At 49.6% G+C, this 19298-nt stretch overlaps 1 protein-coding gene across 3 annotated transcripts in view; it reads right to left on the reverse strand.

Annotated features, from left to right (window-relative positions):
• B4GALT1 (beta-1,4-galactosyltransferase 1) overlaps positions 1-19298 on the reverse strand; it is a gene marked incomplete at its 5' end in the record, with an annotated part of 49413 nt that overhangs the window by 13705 nt on the left and 16410 nt on the right. The window contains 2 exons of one of the 3 annotated variants that reach the window (XM_082656556.1): positions 2256-2334; positions 8539-8774. In XM_082656556.1, coding sequence (XP_082512682.1) covers positions 2256-2334; positions 8539-8774 — 315 coding nt within the window. Of the gene's footprint in view, positions 1-2255; positions 2335-6641; positions 6867-8538; positions 8775-19298 lie in introns of those variants that run through there. The other 2 variants (XM_082656557.1, XM_082656555.1) reach the window with 2 other exon arrangements.

Raw genomic sequence — 19298 nt, forward strand, 5'->3', positions numbered from 1 at the left:
CATATGGAGAAGTGGAGGTGGAAACACAAACCCAATTCTAGAAAATCAGAGAAGGCCTCGAAGAAGTTAGCCAAGTTTAGTTGGGTGGCATGAGAAGAATATTCCTAGAAGAGCGAGCAGCATTTGTAAAGGCTGTTAGGAAAAGAGAGCATTCAAGGAACTACAAGAAATACAGACTGAGAAAGCCAGAATAAGACATGAAGGTGGACGTGGACCAAAACATGGTGGGGGAGAGGGAGGCTGGGAACTCTGCTAAAATACTCAAGGTTTCATCTTTTATTCAGGAGCCCTTGAGGTTTTAAACAAGAATTATGCTTTGTGCGTCAAGGAGGGATTTGTGCCCTACTCCCCAAATGAGGGCAGTTTGGAAGCTGTTGCATGATTCATGTGAGAGACATCGGAGACGAGGCAATGGCATTGGGCAAGCAGAGAACGCCTCCCTGGAAGGGCTAAGGCAAGGATTCCACTTCCCCATTTCATGCGTCACCTGCTCCCTCGGCCTGTGTACTGCACCTGCAAGCAGCCTTTGTGGGGTTTTCAGAAAAGGTAGCAGAATCTGGTCTAATCCCCAGGCAAATCTTGTGGTTACGGCAAGAGCAGCCTTTCCCTGATTGCAACAGGAGACAGATGACCAACTACAGAAAACCACAGCCCCAATTGTGCAAGTTCTAACAGTCTCTAGAAGATCCACCAAACCACCCTGGCCTCCCTGGATGTCAGGCCCCAGTGTGTACACCAGCACACATATCCCCCGACCATGATGGCTTGGGGGCTGACTATACCTGGCCCCTCCTCCACCAAGAGACACAGCAGCAGTGAGGTTGGAAACATCAACCGGAAGCCCAGGGTCTCAAAGAATCAGAATTTCTATGTGATGGGAGAGACAATTTTGCTGCTGTACACGTGCCCTGCCCATCACAAAGCCACCCCCGCAACACCGACAGTAACCCACAGGCTCTCAAGCCCACAGATCCAGAGGCAGGTCTGCAGGCAGTGCAAATGTTTGCAGAAATACCCTCTTTCATACTTTTCTGTGCCCACTCAGATGCCAAAAGGAAAGACCTAGGCCGAATGGGTGGTAGGAAAGCAGAGGAAGCTCTGGCTGGGCAGCCCTGCGGCAGGACTGACCTGCAGGCCTTGGGATGGTAGACAGGCTGGCTGAGAGGTGATCTCCAGAGAATTACTGGGATTATACAAATGCTGAGTTTGTGGAGGGCAAATATCCACTCACCCAGGATTTCACAACAGCTGGGTCTCTGGCTTTGAACCATAATAATATGGTAGCCCTGAGCTTGGACAGGGCCCTCAGTAAAACCTGATCTGAGACTTAAGCTCTTCTCCCAGCAAGTGAAGGAAACGGGCCCTTTCAGGTTCAGGGTGCTGAGGGGGTGGTTCTCTGTTTGCCAAAGTAATTAGTCCCAAGAGTGAGCACACCCTTGGCCTCTCCTGGACTAGGACACACGTCAGAGCCATAAGGTACCTTCAGAAAGAACTGAGCTAATAGAACAGCTTAGCAGGGATTCTGGGCAAGGTAAACACAGAGAACAGTTTTAAAACCCCAGCTCAACAGCAGCCACAGCAGGATGCCTGCCTCTCTCCCAGGGCGCAAGGCACTGAGACGATATTTTCTGCAGAAAAACACTTAGAAAATAAAGACTTCTTTTTCAGAAAGCAATTTGGCCACTTATGTTACGAACCAGAAAAATGTTTAAACCATTTCTGAACCCATAGTCTCGTATCTGAAATCTAGCCTGGGGAAATGAATCTAAATGTGGAAGAAGCAAACACAGAATAAGCTGCAGACTGAAAGATGTTCATTACAGTATTATTTACACTAGTGAGAAAGTGGAAATTATCTAAATGTCTTCTAATATAGGAATGCCTATGTTAATTATGGTAGCACTACATGTTCAACTACTATGACGGCATGGAAAGTGATGATTATGAAGACTATGAAATAACATGGGAAGATGCTGATGATATAGGATTTAAGAAAAAGAGCAAGATACAAAAGTATATACACATACAGTATGAGCACAACTGTGGCTTGATTTTAAGGCAAAGTCTCTTCGACCTCTGCACAACAGGCTGGCTCCCACCAGCCTCAGCATTTCTGAGTGAGCCCACAGAGGCCGTGGCCTTGCCCGGGAGACCCCAGGGCTCGAGACGGCATCCTCTCAGGATTATTTACACAGCTTCCCCCTGACCAGCAGGGCCTGGGCTCTGGGTTGGATTTGGGGGCATGTGGACATTACCAGGGTGGCAGCAGTGGTGGCAGCAGCAGCAGCAGTCACAGCAGTAGTTAGGTCGGCATTCCTCTCTTTCTTTCTCTCTCTAGGAGGTGAAGGGCACAGAAGAGGAAGTAGGTGGAGAGCAAGAAGCAGATCACAGAGAGGAGGTCCTCCTTCAGCTTGCTTTGCTACAAACAGGATTAACAAATAAAAGCAAAAGGCCCCCACTAGAAGGAAAAAAAAAGAAAAAGAACAAAGAGACAAAGATGGCTGCAAGGGAGAGACGTAAGGAGGAGAGGCAAACGTCTAGGCTGTGACCACCCTTGTTCCAGGGCAAAGGCAAATTCCTAATAAGCTGTCATTCCCTGTCACGAAGTCAACGGTGAACAGAGAAAATGACATTTCCCAGAACAATGCCCAGGGAGGCAATTCCCCAGCTCTGCGAGTACCTGAAAGTGCTTCTACACATTCCCCAGGAGACTGGAACGAGCCACACGACAGAGAGAGGGGAAAAAACACAGCAAAGGAAACGACCAATCACTGGGGCAGCAAGCAAGCAGGTAGGGTACAGATATCCGCAGCAGGGGCTGCTACAGAACAGGACTGGCCTCACCCCTCCCGAGCCCCACTCCTGCACACATCAATCTGGGTGCTACCAGCTCGGGCAGGAAATGGAAGGGGTGATGGTAAATAGACACAGTCAAGATGAAACCAAACCAGGGGGGCCTCAGGACCAGGCAGCTGTCCTCACGAGCCTGCGTCACTCTAATTCGTCTTGGCCTCATTTAGGAACCAGCTGCCTGGCCCAGTGACAGAGGTAAGCTGCTGAGGGGTGGTGACAGATGCTCTCACTCACTGAGCGTGCAAAGGGTGGTCTCCAAACCTGCCCAAACCTGGTCTCAGACGAGCAGCCTAGAATCACCTCACGACAGTGCACAGATGAAAAGGAAGAGGGAAAAAATTCCAAAGCTAGACGGAGACTCCTCAGGTGCGAGCTGGGGCTCCCTTTCAGGCCAGGTTTTACCTGTAAGCATGACAATTGCACAAGCCTTCCAGAAGGTTCTGAGGCTGCTACTCCAAAGCTGCTGCCCCCCCTCTCGTGACCCAGTGGCACTCATGGGGGCATTGCCAAGTGGATGTGGAGCTGTTCCCCAGTGAGGGGAATACACGTGGCAAGGTGAAGCATTCCTTAGGCCTCGGGTGATTTCTGTCCAAATCTTAGCTCTGCCACCCAGCCGTCACGGGACCCCCAGCAACCTGCTCGCCTCCGAAGCCTTCCCTCAGCAGGGACGGTGGGGGTACCCTTTGCCTCACTGAGGGGCTGTTAGGGTCAAAATTCAAAGTGAGACCGTGAAAGAGGTTCAGTCCCAAAGACCACAAAGTTTTATGACCATCAAATACCATAGGGCTTAGAGTAGGTTCTCTGCATTTTTCCTGAAAAGGGAGGTCACCCCTGGTCCACTAGGGACAGGAAGCTTTGGGGAGAGGCCCGGGGGAGGGAGCAGAGGGAGAAGGCTGTGCAGGTTCCCAAGGGTCATGACCCGGCCTGGAGGGGAAAGGAGGCTTGACTTCTAAGAGACACAGACCTCTCCAGAGAACCCAGAGCAAGGGGTCCTGAGAGCAGGTGTAAGTAAAAGGGCAGGAGCCATAGGAAGCAACTCCGTGCTCCAAACCCTGACCCTGCGGTGGACCGTGCATGGAGCTGCGTGGTCAGGGAGACGAGCAAGTCAGACCTGAGGGTCTAGGGGCCGCTGGGCGGGGAGAGCACGCACACAGGGAATCATCCCTCCACTCTCCCCGCCTCACTAGAAAGCACAACGTGGCCTGGGACAGCTCGGATGGAGAAGTCGGCTCCACTCCAGGCCTTCACAGAGCTAATAAGGCTGGGGAGGGCCTCCCATAGTGGCCAGAAAGAGAGCAACCAGAGGAGGGAAGGGGAGGCATGCAGGGGGAAGGTGGACGGTGCAGCATAAGCAAAGGGGCAGGAGGGCAGCTGGGCGTGTCTCGGGGATGGTGGCGAGTCCAGCGTGGCTGTGGCCTAAAGGTGTGAAGGAGGCCTGAGAGGAGGTGGCCGGAGGTCGGTCAGGGTGGGCTGCAGAGGGCCTCCCTCAGATGCCAAGCTCAGGCCTTCAGGCCCTTTAGACCCTCGCCTGTGGACAGCAGGGACATACTAAAGAGTTTAGAGAGGGCATGACACGGCCGGAACTAGAAAAATTGTAGGCAGCTGAGTGAGATCAGAGGCACCAGGGGATACACAAACAGAATCAGAGAGACAGATCCTGGGCACTGCTTCTGGGGCAAAGGGCTGCCATGGTTATTACGAGCCCACCTGGTCAGCTGGCCTGCATTCCTCACCTGTTTGTTAATTCCCATGGCAGCTAATCCCACAAACATCCTGTATTTCTTATTGAGGGCTAGTGCTGCTGGGGTGACAACCTGCCTTCCCCTTACCTTTGGTGGTTTTATGGTTTCCTTTCCCAATTAAAGTATGAAGGAGTGTAGTGTGCACCCCACCTCCCATCTGCTACGACGTCTTGATGTCCTCCTCCGCACCAAGGTCCCAGTGCTGGATCTTGGGCAGGACACCTGTGCCTCAGAGAAGCACCCTTGGCTCCGAGAGGCTGGACCTGCCAGAACGCTAATGGGATGTTCAGATGCCAGCCGGCTAGGGCAGGAAGAGAGCTGGACACAGAACCAAAAGCAATGCTGCTGCTTCTCCAGGTTTACTCAACCGGTAAAGCACACCACCCACCTCTACCCCGCTTATTGTGAGATGGAAGTTATTACGGTGATTGGAGGGGACTAAGCCAAACGAAAGTGGTTAATAGCTTAGTACGGACAGGGTAGGAGCCACAAAAGCCCATGAAAGCTCACCCCTGTGTGTGGAGCTTGAGACAACCCTTCTCTGAAGAAGCTGGTGGGCTTGCCGTGGGCCCTAAGTCCACTATCTGACCCCACGGAAGCCACACAAGTGGGAGGGAGGGTCTCAACGCAGGTATTGAGTGGGGGTGAAGCAGGAGGCGGGGAGAGAGCAGTAAAGAGTTTATCACCACAGTCCTGGGCAGAGAAAATAGGCAGGAAGAAGGGGACAGGATGGGGCGGGGGGGGTGGGGGTGGGAGAAGGAACTCAAATCAGCTAATGTTTACCAAGGGTTCACTGTGTGCCAGGTGCGCCACAGCCCTGTGTGCTAAGGAGTAAAACCTTGCCTTCCCACTACTGAGGAAACCAAGGTGTGAAGGACTCAAGCCCAAGGTCACTGAGCTGGCAAGGAGCAGAGCCGGAACCCAGGCAGCCTGAGCCTTGTGCTCACTCCCAGCCCTGGACACCCAGCTTTGAGAAGGAGGGACTAAATGGCCTGGAGGAGGGAGTTAGTGCTGATGCACTGAGAGGGCACTAGGAGACGGGGACTGGCCTCTGAGCTGCAGCCCTACTGTGGCTTATGTGGCTTCCTACCCATCACTTCCCCTCTCTGAGCCTCAGTTTCCTCACCTGCAAAATAGAACAGTTTTCACACTATCTGGCCTCAGGGGTACACATGAATCCCAGCAAAGACTGAAGGGGAAGTCAGGGGACAGAGATGGGGACATGGCCCCCACTGCAAGTAGAATAGCACCATTGTGACCCACTGTGGATGGGGGCTGTGGAGGATTTTAAAGTGGCAGGAAGAGGTTTTGTTCTTAAAAACCTGTCTGAGAACCCCTGGACTAGATGTCTCAGGGGCCCCTCCTATTTTAAGCACTTTCTTATCTTAAATGGGGTATGTGTTGGGGGTGGTGGTGAATGAAGCATCAAAATGACAGCAGGGTGTCTGAGACAGGAAGACGCTGAGAAGCCTATTTGCTCAACAAATGGTACATAAAGCCCAAGCCAGATGCTATGAACTCCCTTTCCCTCACTATAACAGTAAAACAGAGAACACAGGAAGGTCCTAATTTGTAGACGGGGCACGCTCCAAATGTTTCCCCTTCCACCTCTTTCTTTTCAAGGCTTAGGGTTCTTTATACAAAGATATTCTTCACTGGAAAGGCAGAGCAGACTTCAAGTTTCTTTATGACTTGGTTACCTGGAAGTCAGATCATATTTTCCCCAAGAAATAATCAGGGCGGAGCTGGAGCAGAAGAAGTTAGATTAACTGGGGGAGAGGGAGATAAAGAGGAAATTATTCACCAAAGGTGAAAAGTTAACCCTTGGAAGAGAAGGAAAAGATGAAGAAGCAAAAAGACATGCACCGGGGCAGGGGTAGGGGGGATGGGGTGGGGGAGAGATGACAATACAGACAAGACTAAAGGAAAAAAAGAAGTAAATGTTACAATGCTTTTCTCTTGTAAAAATAAAATACAGTGTGTGTGTGAAAAATAATAATAAAGTTAGATGTTGACAAAACTAAACTCTTTTGTTAGGGATGCATGCAGGTTAAAGGAAATGATTGTCAAGAAGTGAGGATGGTGTTTAACCGGGAAGAGAGAAGGAGCTTTTGATGAGAAAAGGAGATGGGAGGTTTTTAAGATGCTGACAAGTATCAATACTTTCAGATTCGAGTAGTGGTTATGTAAGTGTCCTCTTTTTATTTGTTACATTGACAGTTTTGTTCTGTGCACTTCTCAGTAGGCATATCGTATTTTACAATTAAAAACCTGCATAAAGAAGAAGAAGAAAAAAAAGACGTAAATGTTTGAAAAACGAAAAATAAAATACTTCCGATGCTGAGATACATGTGGGAAAAGATAGGAATTGGGGGTGTTTCTCAGTATCCTAGGGAAAGTAAGAAGGTGGGAGGGGAGGAGGTGTTAATGTAGGCCTGCTTTCCCCAACGTTCAATTCACGGAACACTCTTCGCTTGAGATGGTTCTTGGAAAACGGCTCTCCAGTCAGATGAGCTCAGGAAACACTATGTGCGGAGTCCTTCTGGAGGCTGTAATGTACACCAGTACTGAAGGCTCTGCAGGAACGAAACCTGCTTCATGTTGTTCAGTCCAGCATTCCTCAGATGCATTTGGCCTCAGATCTCCGTTTCGGAAAGCACACTTTGGGAGAAGCCCCATCTTAGGCAGTGTCCAGTGTCAGCCGGCACAGCGGGGCCACTGGTCCAAGCTGGCTTGCTTAGTTGTTCTGCCAGCTTGGACTGGGGCGGGCAGGAGCAAAGAGCTGGTATAGGACATTTGGAAATCTGTTATTGGAAACGTGGGGAATATCTATATAAGCATGTCATAGGAATTTAAGATAGTGGCTAAATTTCACTGGTCCAATATTTGTTTTGACTTCATAATCGAAGGGAAATCTCACATTCACCTAAAATACAAGCTTTCTATAGATTCGCGTTCTCCCCCCGGGCGCCCACACCAAGTCTTCCTTGACCACAATCACCTAAATTCAAAAACTTGGCATCATCACTAACTATCTTTTACACTCTTTACCCAAGTATATATTTTAATCTAGTTTATATGCCATCCAGACCACAGCTGTCTCTCCTCTGCTCAGGCAGATTTGTGGGAGGCCACCAGATGCCTTGATGAATAAGATCTGACACGGTGTCTACAGTGTATCATTCATCTACTGGTAAAACAACTGTCAAAGGCGGAAAGGGGATGCAGCTGGCGTGGCCTGTTCCTCGTAATCTCTGCTGGCCCCTGGTGCTGGTGGCTTCCTCTCCCAGGCGCTCACTGCCGTTGCTTTAATAACGGGCTCCTGAATCTTGCCATGGTCAACACGTGCTCACTGGCATCAGACAAGTGTTCCTTGATGGCAGGGTTTCTCTTAAGCAAGTCTTCTGGTCCAAGGAAGGCCCACCAAGTCCCTCAACTTTGATGGAAGCTGTCAACTGCTAGTAATCTTACTACTCAAGCTAACTTACTACAAGCAGACCCAGAGTTTAACTTGAAATGAAATGGACACTGGACCTTTTAGAAATGGAAATGCATCCTGTCTCTTCAGATGAATTTCAAGGGAATTTGGTATACAGATAAGTTAGATGTGTTATTCCAACTGGGAGGTTATAGTCTAAAGATAGGAATTTAGGTATTCAGGATAAACTTGAAACACCAAAGTTATACTCTTGGGAAAAAACAAAACAAAACAACACTGTATGGCATTTAGCTCATTTGCACCAAGATAAGGAGGGGGGTGGGGGTGGTAGTGGAGTTGCAAAATGCCAGATGTCTAAAAAATCACTTCCATTCCTTCACCCCTCATTACTCACATATTTGAGTACACAAGCACGCGCATGCACGCGTGCACACACACACACGCACGCACATGCACACACGTGTACACTCCTTCCCTTCCTCCCTCCACCTTCCCAGACCTCACCTGGTTGATAACATAGATGCCATAGTCCAACTGCTGACGCTGTAGGATTGGGTGCAAATAATACAGCCAGTACTTGAGGTGTTCCTGCCGGTTGCGGAACGGAATGATGATGGCCACCTTGTGAGGAGAGATGCAGTCCTTGGGGGTATAGCGACCACCCACCTTCACCTTTGGGTTCTGTTCCTCCACAAGCTTCAGGTCCACAGCTTTGTTAAACTCAATCAGCATGGGGCCAACTAGAGAGGTGGAGGGAAGGAGAAGATATCAGGCCACGGGACTCTGCAGGTGGCCAGGCTGCTACCGCTGGAAGCATCTCCTCCTGGGAGGCAGTGTGGCTGTGGAAAAGGCACTCAGGCCCAGCACTGGGTACCATGTCCAGAACTAGCATGACTGACCATCCCAGGAAACCCTTCAGTATCAGGCAAACCCAGACAGCTGGTCACCCTGAAGCACTTCACCTTCCTAGGACCCACTCCTCTCAGATTATGTTGCTCAACTGAAAAATGGAAATGGAGTAATTCCTGCTCAGACTTCCTGACAAGCTGTAGTAAGGATCAGAAAGCATGGCTGAGAAAGCACTTTGTCAGAAATCCTGAGGTTGAAACTCTGCCACCTCCCAGCTGTGTGGCCTTGGACAAATGACTTACATCATCTCTCTGAACCTAACCTAGTCGGGGGAAAGTGTGCGTGTGTGTTGGGGAGGTCCCTGTGGAGGAAATGAGCCTGAAATTACAAGGCGGCAGAGAGTGGCATGAGTAACCCATGTCTCAGGAAGGGAAGTGATGCACAGATGAAACAAACTCGACGGGTAGGGACTGGAGGAACTAAGGGGAAGCAGAGAGAAGAAACAGCCAGAACAAACATCAAAGAAGAGTGCTTAGAATAAGCAGGGGATGAAGAAGGGAGGAAAAGTCAGGGGCAACTCCAAAGTTTCTGGCCTAGAAGAACATGGCTCCAAATGAGAGAACTAAGTTAGTAAGAGAGCTCTGGGCTCAGAAGACAAATTGATGAGATGTGGGTGGTGGCTTGTGAAGTAGTAGCAGGTTAGGAGTAGAGGAAAAGGCAAGGGTGAAGATCCAGATACAGGCATGAAAGTCCCCGTCTCCCAAGTAGAAACAGGTGGAGCTGAGAGAGGACCTCACTCCTCCAAGTCTGACAACCACCCCTGCCACAGCACACGTGGGGAGGGCAGGAGAAAGATGACTAGCCTAGGGACACACAGGGAATTGGGAACAGAGTCAACACTTGAACCCAGGTCCCCAGTATTCCCTGTAGGCCAGACTTTCTCAAAGTGGGTTCCAGGAAACACTAGTCCCAGTGAGATGCTCAATGGAAGAACACGTCCCCTGGTCAAATAAGTTTGGGAACGCTGCATACTAAATCTTGCTTCTGGGAAGTCATAATGCATACCAAAAGCTCTGAGAAGCTGTGCAGTCAAGAAGTTCACTTTATCTATCTCACCACTTCCTAAACTTATTTGGCCATAGAATCATTTTATCAGGGAACATACTTTAGGAACCGTTACTCTAGCATAACCAGCTTTACCTATGGAGAAAACTATCCACAGGAACAAAGGAAGGAACCTAAACACTACAGAACAGAAGCCAGACCCAGGCCACAAACTCAGAGCAAGTTCACCTGAAACATGCTGGTGAGAACCACCCAGGGTCCAGTGTGCAGCCCTCTGTCGCCCTGTTTGTTTGTCAACAGTATGTAGCTCTCCAAGCACCTCTTGTCTTCAGGGATCACTCACCCTCCTGAAATGAGGCAGCCCAAGAAAAGGAAGCTGTGACTCTCGCTCCCCTTGCCTATCAGCAGGTATGGACCTGCATCTCCTCCTCTTCTCCCCTCTCCTGGATCCCCAGGACTCCTCACACCTTCCCTGCCACTGACGCTGACCCAGTTCTATCATCACAGCACCCGCTCACGTTAGTTCATTTTCTTCTGAGACACAGCTCTGATCCTATCACTTTCCTGCTAAAACCCTCTGATGGCTCTAAGGCTATAGCCTTGGACAAGGTAGGGCTAAGCCTCTTAGCTTGGCAACAAGGCCCTTCAGTCTCAGCTCTACCCTCCTTCCCGTTCCAATAAACTGTGCCTATGCCCACACTTTTCCCTTCGCCAGAAACGCTCTTCCCTCTTCCCTCTAACGTCATTGAGAGACTAGGATCTTAAAATCAAAGCCCCAGTCTGGCCTTGTCCTTTTGCTCTCCTCATTCCCACAGAGCTCAGACGGCAGACCCCGTGCGGCAGGAAGGGGGTCTTCAGGGATCAAAAGCCCTAGTCTCTGCCTGGCCGTGCACCTCGGTCTCTGGAGGAACAGAGGCCTCACAGATCAGTCCCTCACGTGACTGCCTGCTGACCCAGCTCCAACCTCCCAGGGTGCCCTCAGGTGAGTAGGTACTATGTCCCAGAACCAAGTAAGGGGTCAGCCTGGCCATTGTCTCTACAGAAAAATGTGAGGAGTGTGAACACATTCTATCATCAGAATCATGTGAAGTAATCAGTAAAAATATGGAATCTCAGGCCTCTCCCCTAGAGAACCTGACTCGGTAGATCTTGGGAAGGACCCACGTAAATAACAAGGAGCCCAAGGGATTCTTATCGGGCAAGATGGGCAGAGGGGAGCCGGACCGCCCATCTTCACAAGCCTTGGGGCTTTCATGGAGGGAGCCCTTTCCCACAGGGTCCAGCAGGCCTGGGTTGCTCTACTCCCCAACCTTGGGCAAAGCCTTTTGGGAGACCCTGCTGCACAGGGTGCTTGTGAAAAACATGAAAAGAAGACCTGTCATTGGGCTCTTCTCACTTCAGAAGGCCCCACGACATCTGCACCCCATCCCCAGCCTGCCCCACCTTTGGTTCTGAAGATGCTGCTAAACATAGCTCCATTTTGGGGAACTCAAGAGGCATCTGGACTGTCACCCCACCAAACTTCTCACAACTTCTGAAACCAACCCAGAAAACAGGAATTCACACTTGGTCTGCCCACCCTCCCTGGAGCAGACACCTGCAGGCTAGAAGCGTCTTAATTTCGCCCCTTCAGCAGTTCCAGAAAGATGGTCCTGAGGTAGTTTCCTGGTCAGGAGAAAGGCTGCCTGGGTCCTAGTTCAGCTCTACAAGTGACTTGTTGGATGATCTTTGGGCGACTACCAGCCAGCCGCTCTCAGGATACTGGCTTCCGTTTGCAAACTGCAGGGACTGGAACTCACATGAACACTTATTTAACCTCACCACCACCACCACCACCACCACCACCTATGGCCAATCCGCTTCTGCTCCAGAGTTCCTTCAGCAACTGATAACACTGTCTACCCAATTATGGGAGCTGATAACCTGGGTGGTCCATCTTCTATCCCCCTCCTCTTCCTTCAGCCCCCGCATAGGGGTTAACAGCATGTGACCGTCCATCCACGGGAGCCTACTCAACCATCAAGCCAGAAGAGTTTGTTTAACATAAACGTTTTCTGTGGTGTGTCAAGGCCGCTTTCAATTCGTTTCAAACAATACTTTCTGGACACCTACTGTGTGCCAGGTCAGGGAGGCGGGAGGTGATGGGATGGACAGGACAGTTCCTGACTTCAAGGAGCCCCCTGCTGAGCGTGGCAGGACCCACGTGAAAACCACCCTGGTTCAAGGCTGTCCGAGGGACTTGCTGCCCCAGTGGCTCCATGCAGAGCTTGATCACCAAACAGCCTCTTTCTCACTCCCCTACTCCTCCCTGTGCCCTCTCACAACCCTGCCCTGTCTCCCACACATCTAGAGCACCCTGACCCCCATCTTGCCCTTCTGGCCCAATCTGGCAATTCTTTTCCCTGCCTGCTCCCCTGGAAGCTGCCACCGCTCTGAGAACCGCCCCTCCCCGTTCACACCCCTGAGACGGGTCAGTGCTTGGCAGCTGTGGTGGCTCCAGATCCGGGGCTGAATGTTTTCCTGGAGCCGGCGCTAGCCGGGAGGCCTCCCTGCATGCCCAGCACACCTCCTGCCACGAGGCAGGGGACGTCCTTCATGGCACACCTGGCTTTGCCCTAATTAGAAAGTCCAAAGAGCTCAGACTCCAAGAGGGCAGTGACCAGCTCTGCCTAGAACCACACTGACCTGCCAGCAGGTCTCAGAGCCACCGTGGGGGCCTCGGGAGAGGCGTGGGGGAGGAAGCAGAGGGCTGAGGCTTCCTGACGGTCCTCGGGCCGAGCCAAGGCCCCCTTGCTGTGCAGCGCGTGGCGCGTGCTACCACAAGCCCTCGGCCCTGCTGGGCCGGCTTGTGTGTTTTCTTGGCTCTAAGAGCTGGGAAGCAGGGTTACGTAAGCAGATGAGCAGATGTGAGCCTGTCCTCGGCTCCCCCCACTAAAGCCCTGCCACGTGGGCCTCTCAGCTGGGAGTCTAGGTCACAGCCTTGCATGTAAGTCGCTCAATAACTTCAATGTGTGAACTCAACTCAGACAGATTCCACTGCTCCCTCGCCCAGCACGGCAAACCCAAACACACATATGCCCCTCCATCAAAAGCCCTGTGAATCCAGAGCCAGCCCAGCACAGACTCCCTGCCTCACTTCCAGGCTGGCTGAACCACTCGTTCATTCCTCTAGCCTCAGCCAAAGAGGCTGGAACGTCTAGCCACTGCTTCCCAACTGACCAGCCAATGGGTCAAGACAGTCCTTGGCCTGTTGTGGAGTGGTGACAATGTTTCATGAGCCTGAGACAAAATGGTCAAAGATAATGTAAGTGGTCCTTCATTAAGCTCAATGTAATCAATATATCAGAATGCCCATTCTTCCAAGATGAAGTGCTTCTTACTCTTTAAATGTTAAAATCCCCTTTCTTTTATGAAATGATCACAGTGGATTTTGATGCTGGATTGATCTTTTTTAATTTAATTTTTTAAAAAACCCTTACTTGCAGCCATGGGTCAGGCCTCCAAGTTTAAAAACAATTTTTTTCTTGAGCAATGAAATTCACTGATTTGGGAACTAGCTTTGTGGTTCAACAAGCTGAGATGTTGGAATCTCTTCCTTGGTCAAGCCTCAGACCTAACAGTATGGCATAGCCCCCCTTCAAGCCATTCCTCCCACTGCCCACCCCTCAGCCCCACTACAGTGTTGTTCCTCAGGCTCTTGTGGGTGAGCCATTTTTCTCTGTACCAGTCTTCCGGCGGCCAGATGTATGCTGGAAGCCAAGCCAGGCACTACTAAATCCCCAGATTTGGGAATGACAGTTGTCTGCATTGGTCCCACCAACTCATGATGCCCCTTGTAACCCCTTACACTAAAAATGAGAAGCACTGTCTACTGCATGGGGCTCATTCCAAATCTTCTCCCCAGTCCTTCAGGGAAGAGAAGCTCTCCAGAATTCTCCAAGGACTTCCTTATCACCAATCCAACAGCTGCCTGGCCTCAGCTCAAACATCACCTCCCCTAGGAAGCCTTCTCAGACCACTCAAGGTTGGTTCTTACTTTTCCTCTGCCTTCTTTAAACACTCATAGCACCACATCCATTCAACCATGCACCTGGTTAGCACACACCACATGCCAGTTGGTGCCAGGCATGCAGCAGTGGGGCTGGGTTAAGAACAGGTCTTTGCCCTTGGCAGGGGGGAGACCAGCAAAGCAAACAATGACATGAGGGTGACAGTGGTGAGAACAGCTGAAATGGCACAAAGGAAGGGGAGTCAACTCCGGGGCCAGGGAACAGAGTCAAGAAAAGCTTTGCAGAGAAGCAGTTGACTCCACTGGGCCCCTCAGCTCCTCTCTGGGAGAAGAGTTGTGAGTGTCCACTTGGCTGCCATGGACACGGAGTACGCCAACAACTCTGAGCTGAGTGAATGGTGCACAGCTATTCTCCCTGCCACCAATGCAAGCAACCAAGAGGATTTCAATAAATCTCAAGAAAACCTGATGGAGGAGCGCAGGACAGAGAGCCACCAGATGGGACTGCTCAAGGCTCACGTTAATCATGTCTTATTGGGTTTTAAAATCTAAATCACAAAGGCTTCAAAAGTACTGGAAATGATTTATTTCTTAAACCAGATGTTCAGGGTATTTTTCTTTATACCTTTCGGTATATCTTTAAAATTGAAAAATAAATATTTAAAAATATAACCCAAGGACAACAATTGTGACCCCTCCTTCATCCCTTTCTCAATGAAGAAGTATCTTCCAAAATAAAGACTTCAAAACATACAACTCCGTGACCAGAAAACAGGAATAATCTATTCCAAAGGCTGACTTGATATGTCTTGGGCACAGTGCGTGCAGAATACAATTTCAACACCCACTGTTCTTTCTGCCAACTCACCATCCAAGCCACTATTAGACCCTGGGGGGAAAAACACTTTTTCAACAGGAAGCAGAGCACATTTGTGGTCTCAGAACCCTGCATTTGGGGGCACAGAGAAAAACAAAATATTTGTTCAAAAAATAAAAGATCCTGCCAGAGGAAGGCTGCAGAGCAGAACCCAGGTGGCCAAGGGGAAGCTGGGCCAATAGGGCATAGTGGGGCCAGCTGCTCCTTCATCCATCTCTGCGCTGAGGCGTGGCCCTGCCGTGTGCCTGGACTGCCACACTGTGTAGGTCTTCCAAAATATGACCTGCAAGTGACCTGGCGAGGGATGAACCTCAGGGGAACTGCCTTTTCTTGTGCACTGCTCTCGCTCCCATTAAATTCTCACCTGGCCTTCAAACAAGGGCCAAGCACCCTCACTCGCTTTATTGCATTTGCTTTCAAGATACTGTTGAGGTTTCCATCTATTGCAGAGGTTCTCAAATTGTGCAGTACACAGAGAATCATCTGGGGAAGCGTGTAAAACTGCAGATTCTTGGATCCTCCTCCCCAGAGCTTTTGACGTGCAAAGTCTGGGGCTGGGGTCCCAGAGAAAACCACGTTAAAACAAGAGCTTACCCAGGGACTTCCCTGGTGGTCCAGTGGTCCAGTGCCTTTTTACAAGTACTCTGTGTAGCTTTAATGCAGGTCCCTAGAGTATATTTTGAGAAACACTGGTTTACAGGCTCACCTGTTCACCACCACCTCCCTCCCACCCCCATGAAGCTCTTTAAGAGTGAGGCACCAAGAAAAACAACTTACTGTGTATGGCTGCTCTCTGACAATGTTTCACTTTTGGCTTTTGCAAAGGGACAGATGTAATAGCTATTCTGGGCTGCAGAGCCTGAATATCTACATTTTAACTCTTCCCGAATCTTAACTTTTTAAGCCACATTTTCGCTTTCTCTTGTTTTAATTTATTTATGTTGACCCTTTTTATGGTGTGTATTCTTATAAGTTACCTCAAAAACCTTTGTGAAGTAGGTAAGGGAACAGTCCTTCAAAGTTCAGACTTTGAACTTCAAAGCTTCCCCCAACTCCCTCAGGCCAACTGGTCCCTGCTCCAGTTGCCTACAAACACCCCTTACGTACCAACATCACAACCTTCACAAGCACGCATCCAAACCCCCCCCCAGGGGGCGGGTGCCAGTCTACCTCCCTGCTTCTTCCAGCAGACCCTCGTCTCCTTGAGGGCAGGAGTTGTACACCATTCCTTTTTGTACTTGGGACAGTTTCTGGCAGAACAGGCTGCACAAACGTGTGGTGACCCCACAGCACTTATTCAACTACGAGGTAAGAATGTGAACTAGCAGAGTAGGGAACCATCTTGCCTATGTGATGCTTGAGAATCTAGAGTGCTGTCCTAAGTACACACCTACACCCAAGGCGACCAAGGGCAAGAACATTCTCCTTTCCGGGCTCCAAAGATGCCTTTGGTTTCCAGGTATAGCACCTGATTCATGATCTACAGGCACATCTCCTGCCCTCAATTTTAAATGAGTTTCCTCCAGATTCTAGACCTATAATTTGAGACTGTGTAGCAGTGGACAGCCTAACCTCCTAATGAAAATGTTGCTATTTCCTCACCTAAACCTCACACTGCCAGAGCAAACAGGCATTTCACCAAATACCACTTGTTCCTTGAGAGAATAACCCCAAAGCTCAGTCTAATATGGGTCATTAAGATCACCAGAAAAGCCTTGGGTGGTCACTCAGTCCAGGATCCTGTTACCAAGGGTACCAAGGCCTAAACCTAAGGGAGCAAAGTCAAGGTCAGATTCCATCACCTCGAAGGGTCAGGATCCACCTTGAAACAGACCTGTGGATAATCCTGTCAGATCAGGGCTGGAGTGACCTCGAGAATTATATTTCAACCCCAGCATTACACATAAGGGAAACTGAAGGCCAGAGAGACTAACAGCCTTCCTCAAGGACACTCTTGGATTTGCAAAAAAGCCATCCTTATTTTTTCCTTATTAATCCTTTAGGGTTCTGATGTTCATGGATGCATCTACACAGCAGACAAGATTACAGCTCATGTGCCCCTCCACTCTCCCTCCACTGTGCCCATGGGGATTCTATCTCAGAATCCTAGGGTTCAGAATCCATGGGGATTCCAGCAAACCACCAACTGATCCAAGGAGCCTAAAAGTGAACCTGATGTGACATCACTGATCTAAACCCTTCTCAAGTGCATTTCTATACATACATGGTCATGGCTCAGAATTCAAGGGGGCAGTAGAAACAAGGATAGAGCACTGGGAAACCCTGGGAAACCCCAGAACTCGGGGCATAACAGTACACGTCTGTCCTGGGGTGACCCAAGGAGGTTTCCACCAGCAGTGGAACCACAGAGATGCAAGGCCTAAAGTCAAGAAGCAGTGCCCAGGGATCAAGGCTTTTAAAGCCCAGTAAACAGGCTTCCCAGTGTTTGTCCTCTGGGGAAAAACTGTCCCAGGAGGAATTTCTGCTTTGTTTGGTTACGGCCCAAACGCAGATTTCCTCCTCACCCAGCACTTCTCCAGACTGGCTGCCCTCCCTCCACTGGAATTTGTGAAAACTGCGCCTGCCCACAGTTATCACTACCAGGAAAGGCTCGGGAGGCCAACTTGCCTGGAAATTAGCCCCAGGATGATCGTGCTGTATCTCTCGCCCCTTAGAACTAGAGCACTTCTGGAAAGGATGATTTGAGCTTCTCAGGAAGGATTAGATGATACAGGCCTGGGAGTTATTTAAAGACCTTCCTCTGCAGGCTGAGGCAGCCTCCCAGTCTCCTCCGGGTCTTGCACTCTCAGCCTGGGGTCAGTCACCAGCAGGTAGGCCCCGGGCCTGCCAGGCCCAGGATGGCCAGAGCCACATTTACCTCCATTCCTTTCCTGATTTTCCCCTCCTCAGGATGCTGCGGGAGAACACTTTGCCCTGCACCTTCTTAGGCCATTTGTTAGAAAAGATGTAGAAATTTGACACACAGTTCTACAGGAACCAAATGCAATTTGCAAGGGAAGCAGCATGGTAGGAAAGGTCACAGACCAGGATTCAAATCCCGGCTCCACCTCTGAAAAGCCACAGGCACGTTTCATAACCTCTAAACCTTGTCTGTAATATAGCACAGTGCCTAACACACAGTAGGTCTACAACATGTATTTGCTGAGTAAATATATGAATAATACTTGCGTGCGGGCCTTACACTCTAAGAGGCAAAGTCATTCTTAATAGAATTTAATAGAGGCTAAAAGTCATAAGACAGACTGCTGAGGAGAATCAGCAGAGTTAAATTATACCAGCACATTTAAAATGCAGAGGGACTAAGGGTATTAACATAGTTACAGAAAAAGAGTACTGGTGAGAGAATGCACAAAACAATGGGGAAAAGTCTTCTGTTCAAACAAAAGATAGCGTGGGCAAAGCAAACAGAGAGCTGACAGATTGAGAGAAGAGGTCTGCAGTGTCTGAGACCCGCAAGGGATCAGTATCCAGGATGTATAAGGAAACCTCCCATGTCATCAAGAAAAATATGAGTCCCTGTGAAAAAACAGCCAAAGAATTATTACGAATAAACAATTTACCAAAGAAGAATCCCAAAGGCCATCAAGCATATGAAAAGATGCTCCAGCTCATTTGAAATCAGAGAAAACCACGTTAAAACAAGAGCTTACCCAGGGACTTCCCTGGTGGTCCAGTGGTTAAGAATCTGCCTTCCCATGCAGGGAACACAGGTTTGATCCCTGGTCGGGGAACTAAGATCCCACATGCCGCTGGGCAACTAAGCCCGCGCGCTCCAGAGCCCGCGTGCCACAACTAGAGAGAGAGGCCTGCGCACCGCAATGAAAGATCCTGTGTGCTGCAACTAAGACTCAACGCAGTCAAGTAAATTAATTAATTAATTAATTAATTTTTTTAAAAAAGAGCTCACCCATTGTATCTACGCGTTTGGCAAAAATTAGGAAGTTGGTTAATGCCAAGTATTTGTAGAGTCGCTCTTGCTCTGTTGGTGGAAACATAAATGGGGGCAGCCATTCTGGACCCATATCTGGCACCCTCGAAGCAGCATAAATACACACATAGGTCCATAAAGGACATGTAGAAGGCCATTCCTTACAGCATTATGTGTGAAGGCAGTGTTGAAGGCAGTGTGGGAGTCTACCATTAATGGAGAGAGAAAATTGGTATGAACACCACAGACACTAGATTACACACAGCAATGTGGATGGACCTTATAATCAAGGGTGAGCATCTGCAGCCCAGCTCTTAGTTTCTAAATACCATTATCTACTAAAAAGAAATAGTGCTCATCGGAGAAGTGGCTGATTCCAGGGCTGGGTCAGAGAATTAACAAGAGGAGCCTGGAACATCTTGATTTGCCTAAAAGAAAGGAAATGCTCAAAGAATGAAGGGATATGCCAAAATGACACAGAAGCCAGCTCGAAGGGGATCTCATTGGCCAAAGCT

Source organism: Grampus griseus, assembly GCF_964374135.1.
Source record: "Grampus griseus genome assembly, chromosome: 6".
NCBI lineage: Eukaryota > Metazoa > Chordata > Mammalia > Artiodactyla > Delphinidae > Grampus > Grampus griseus.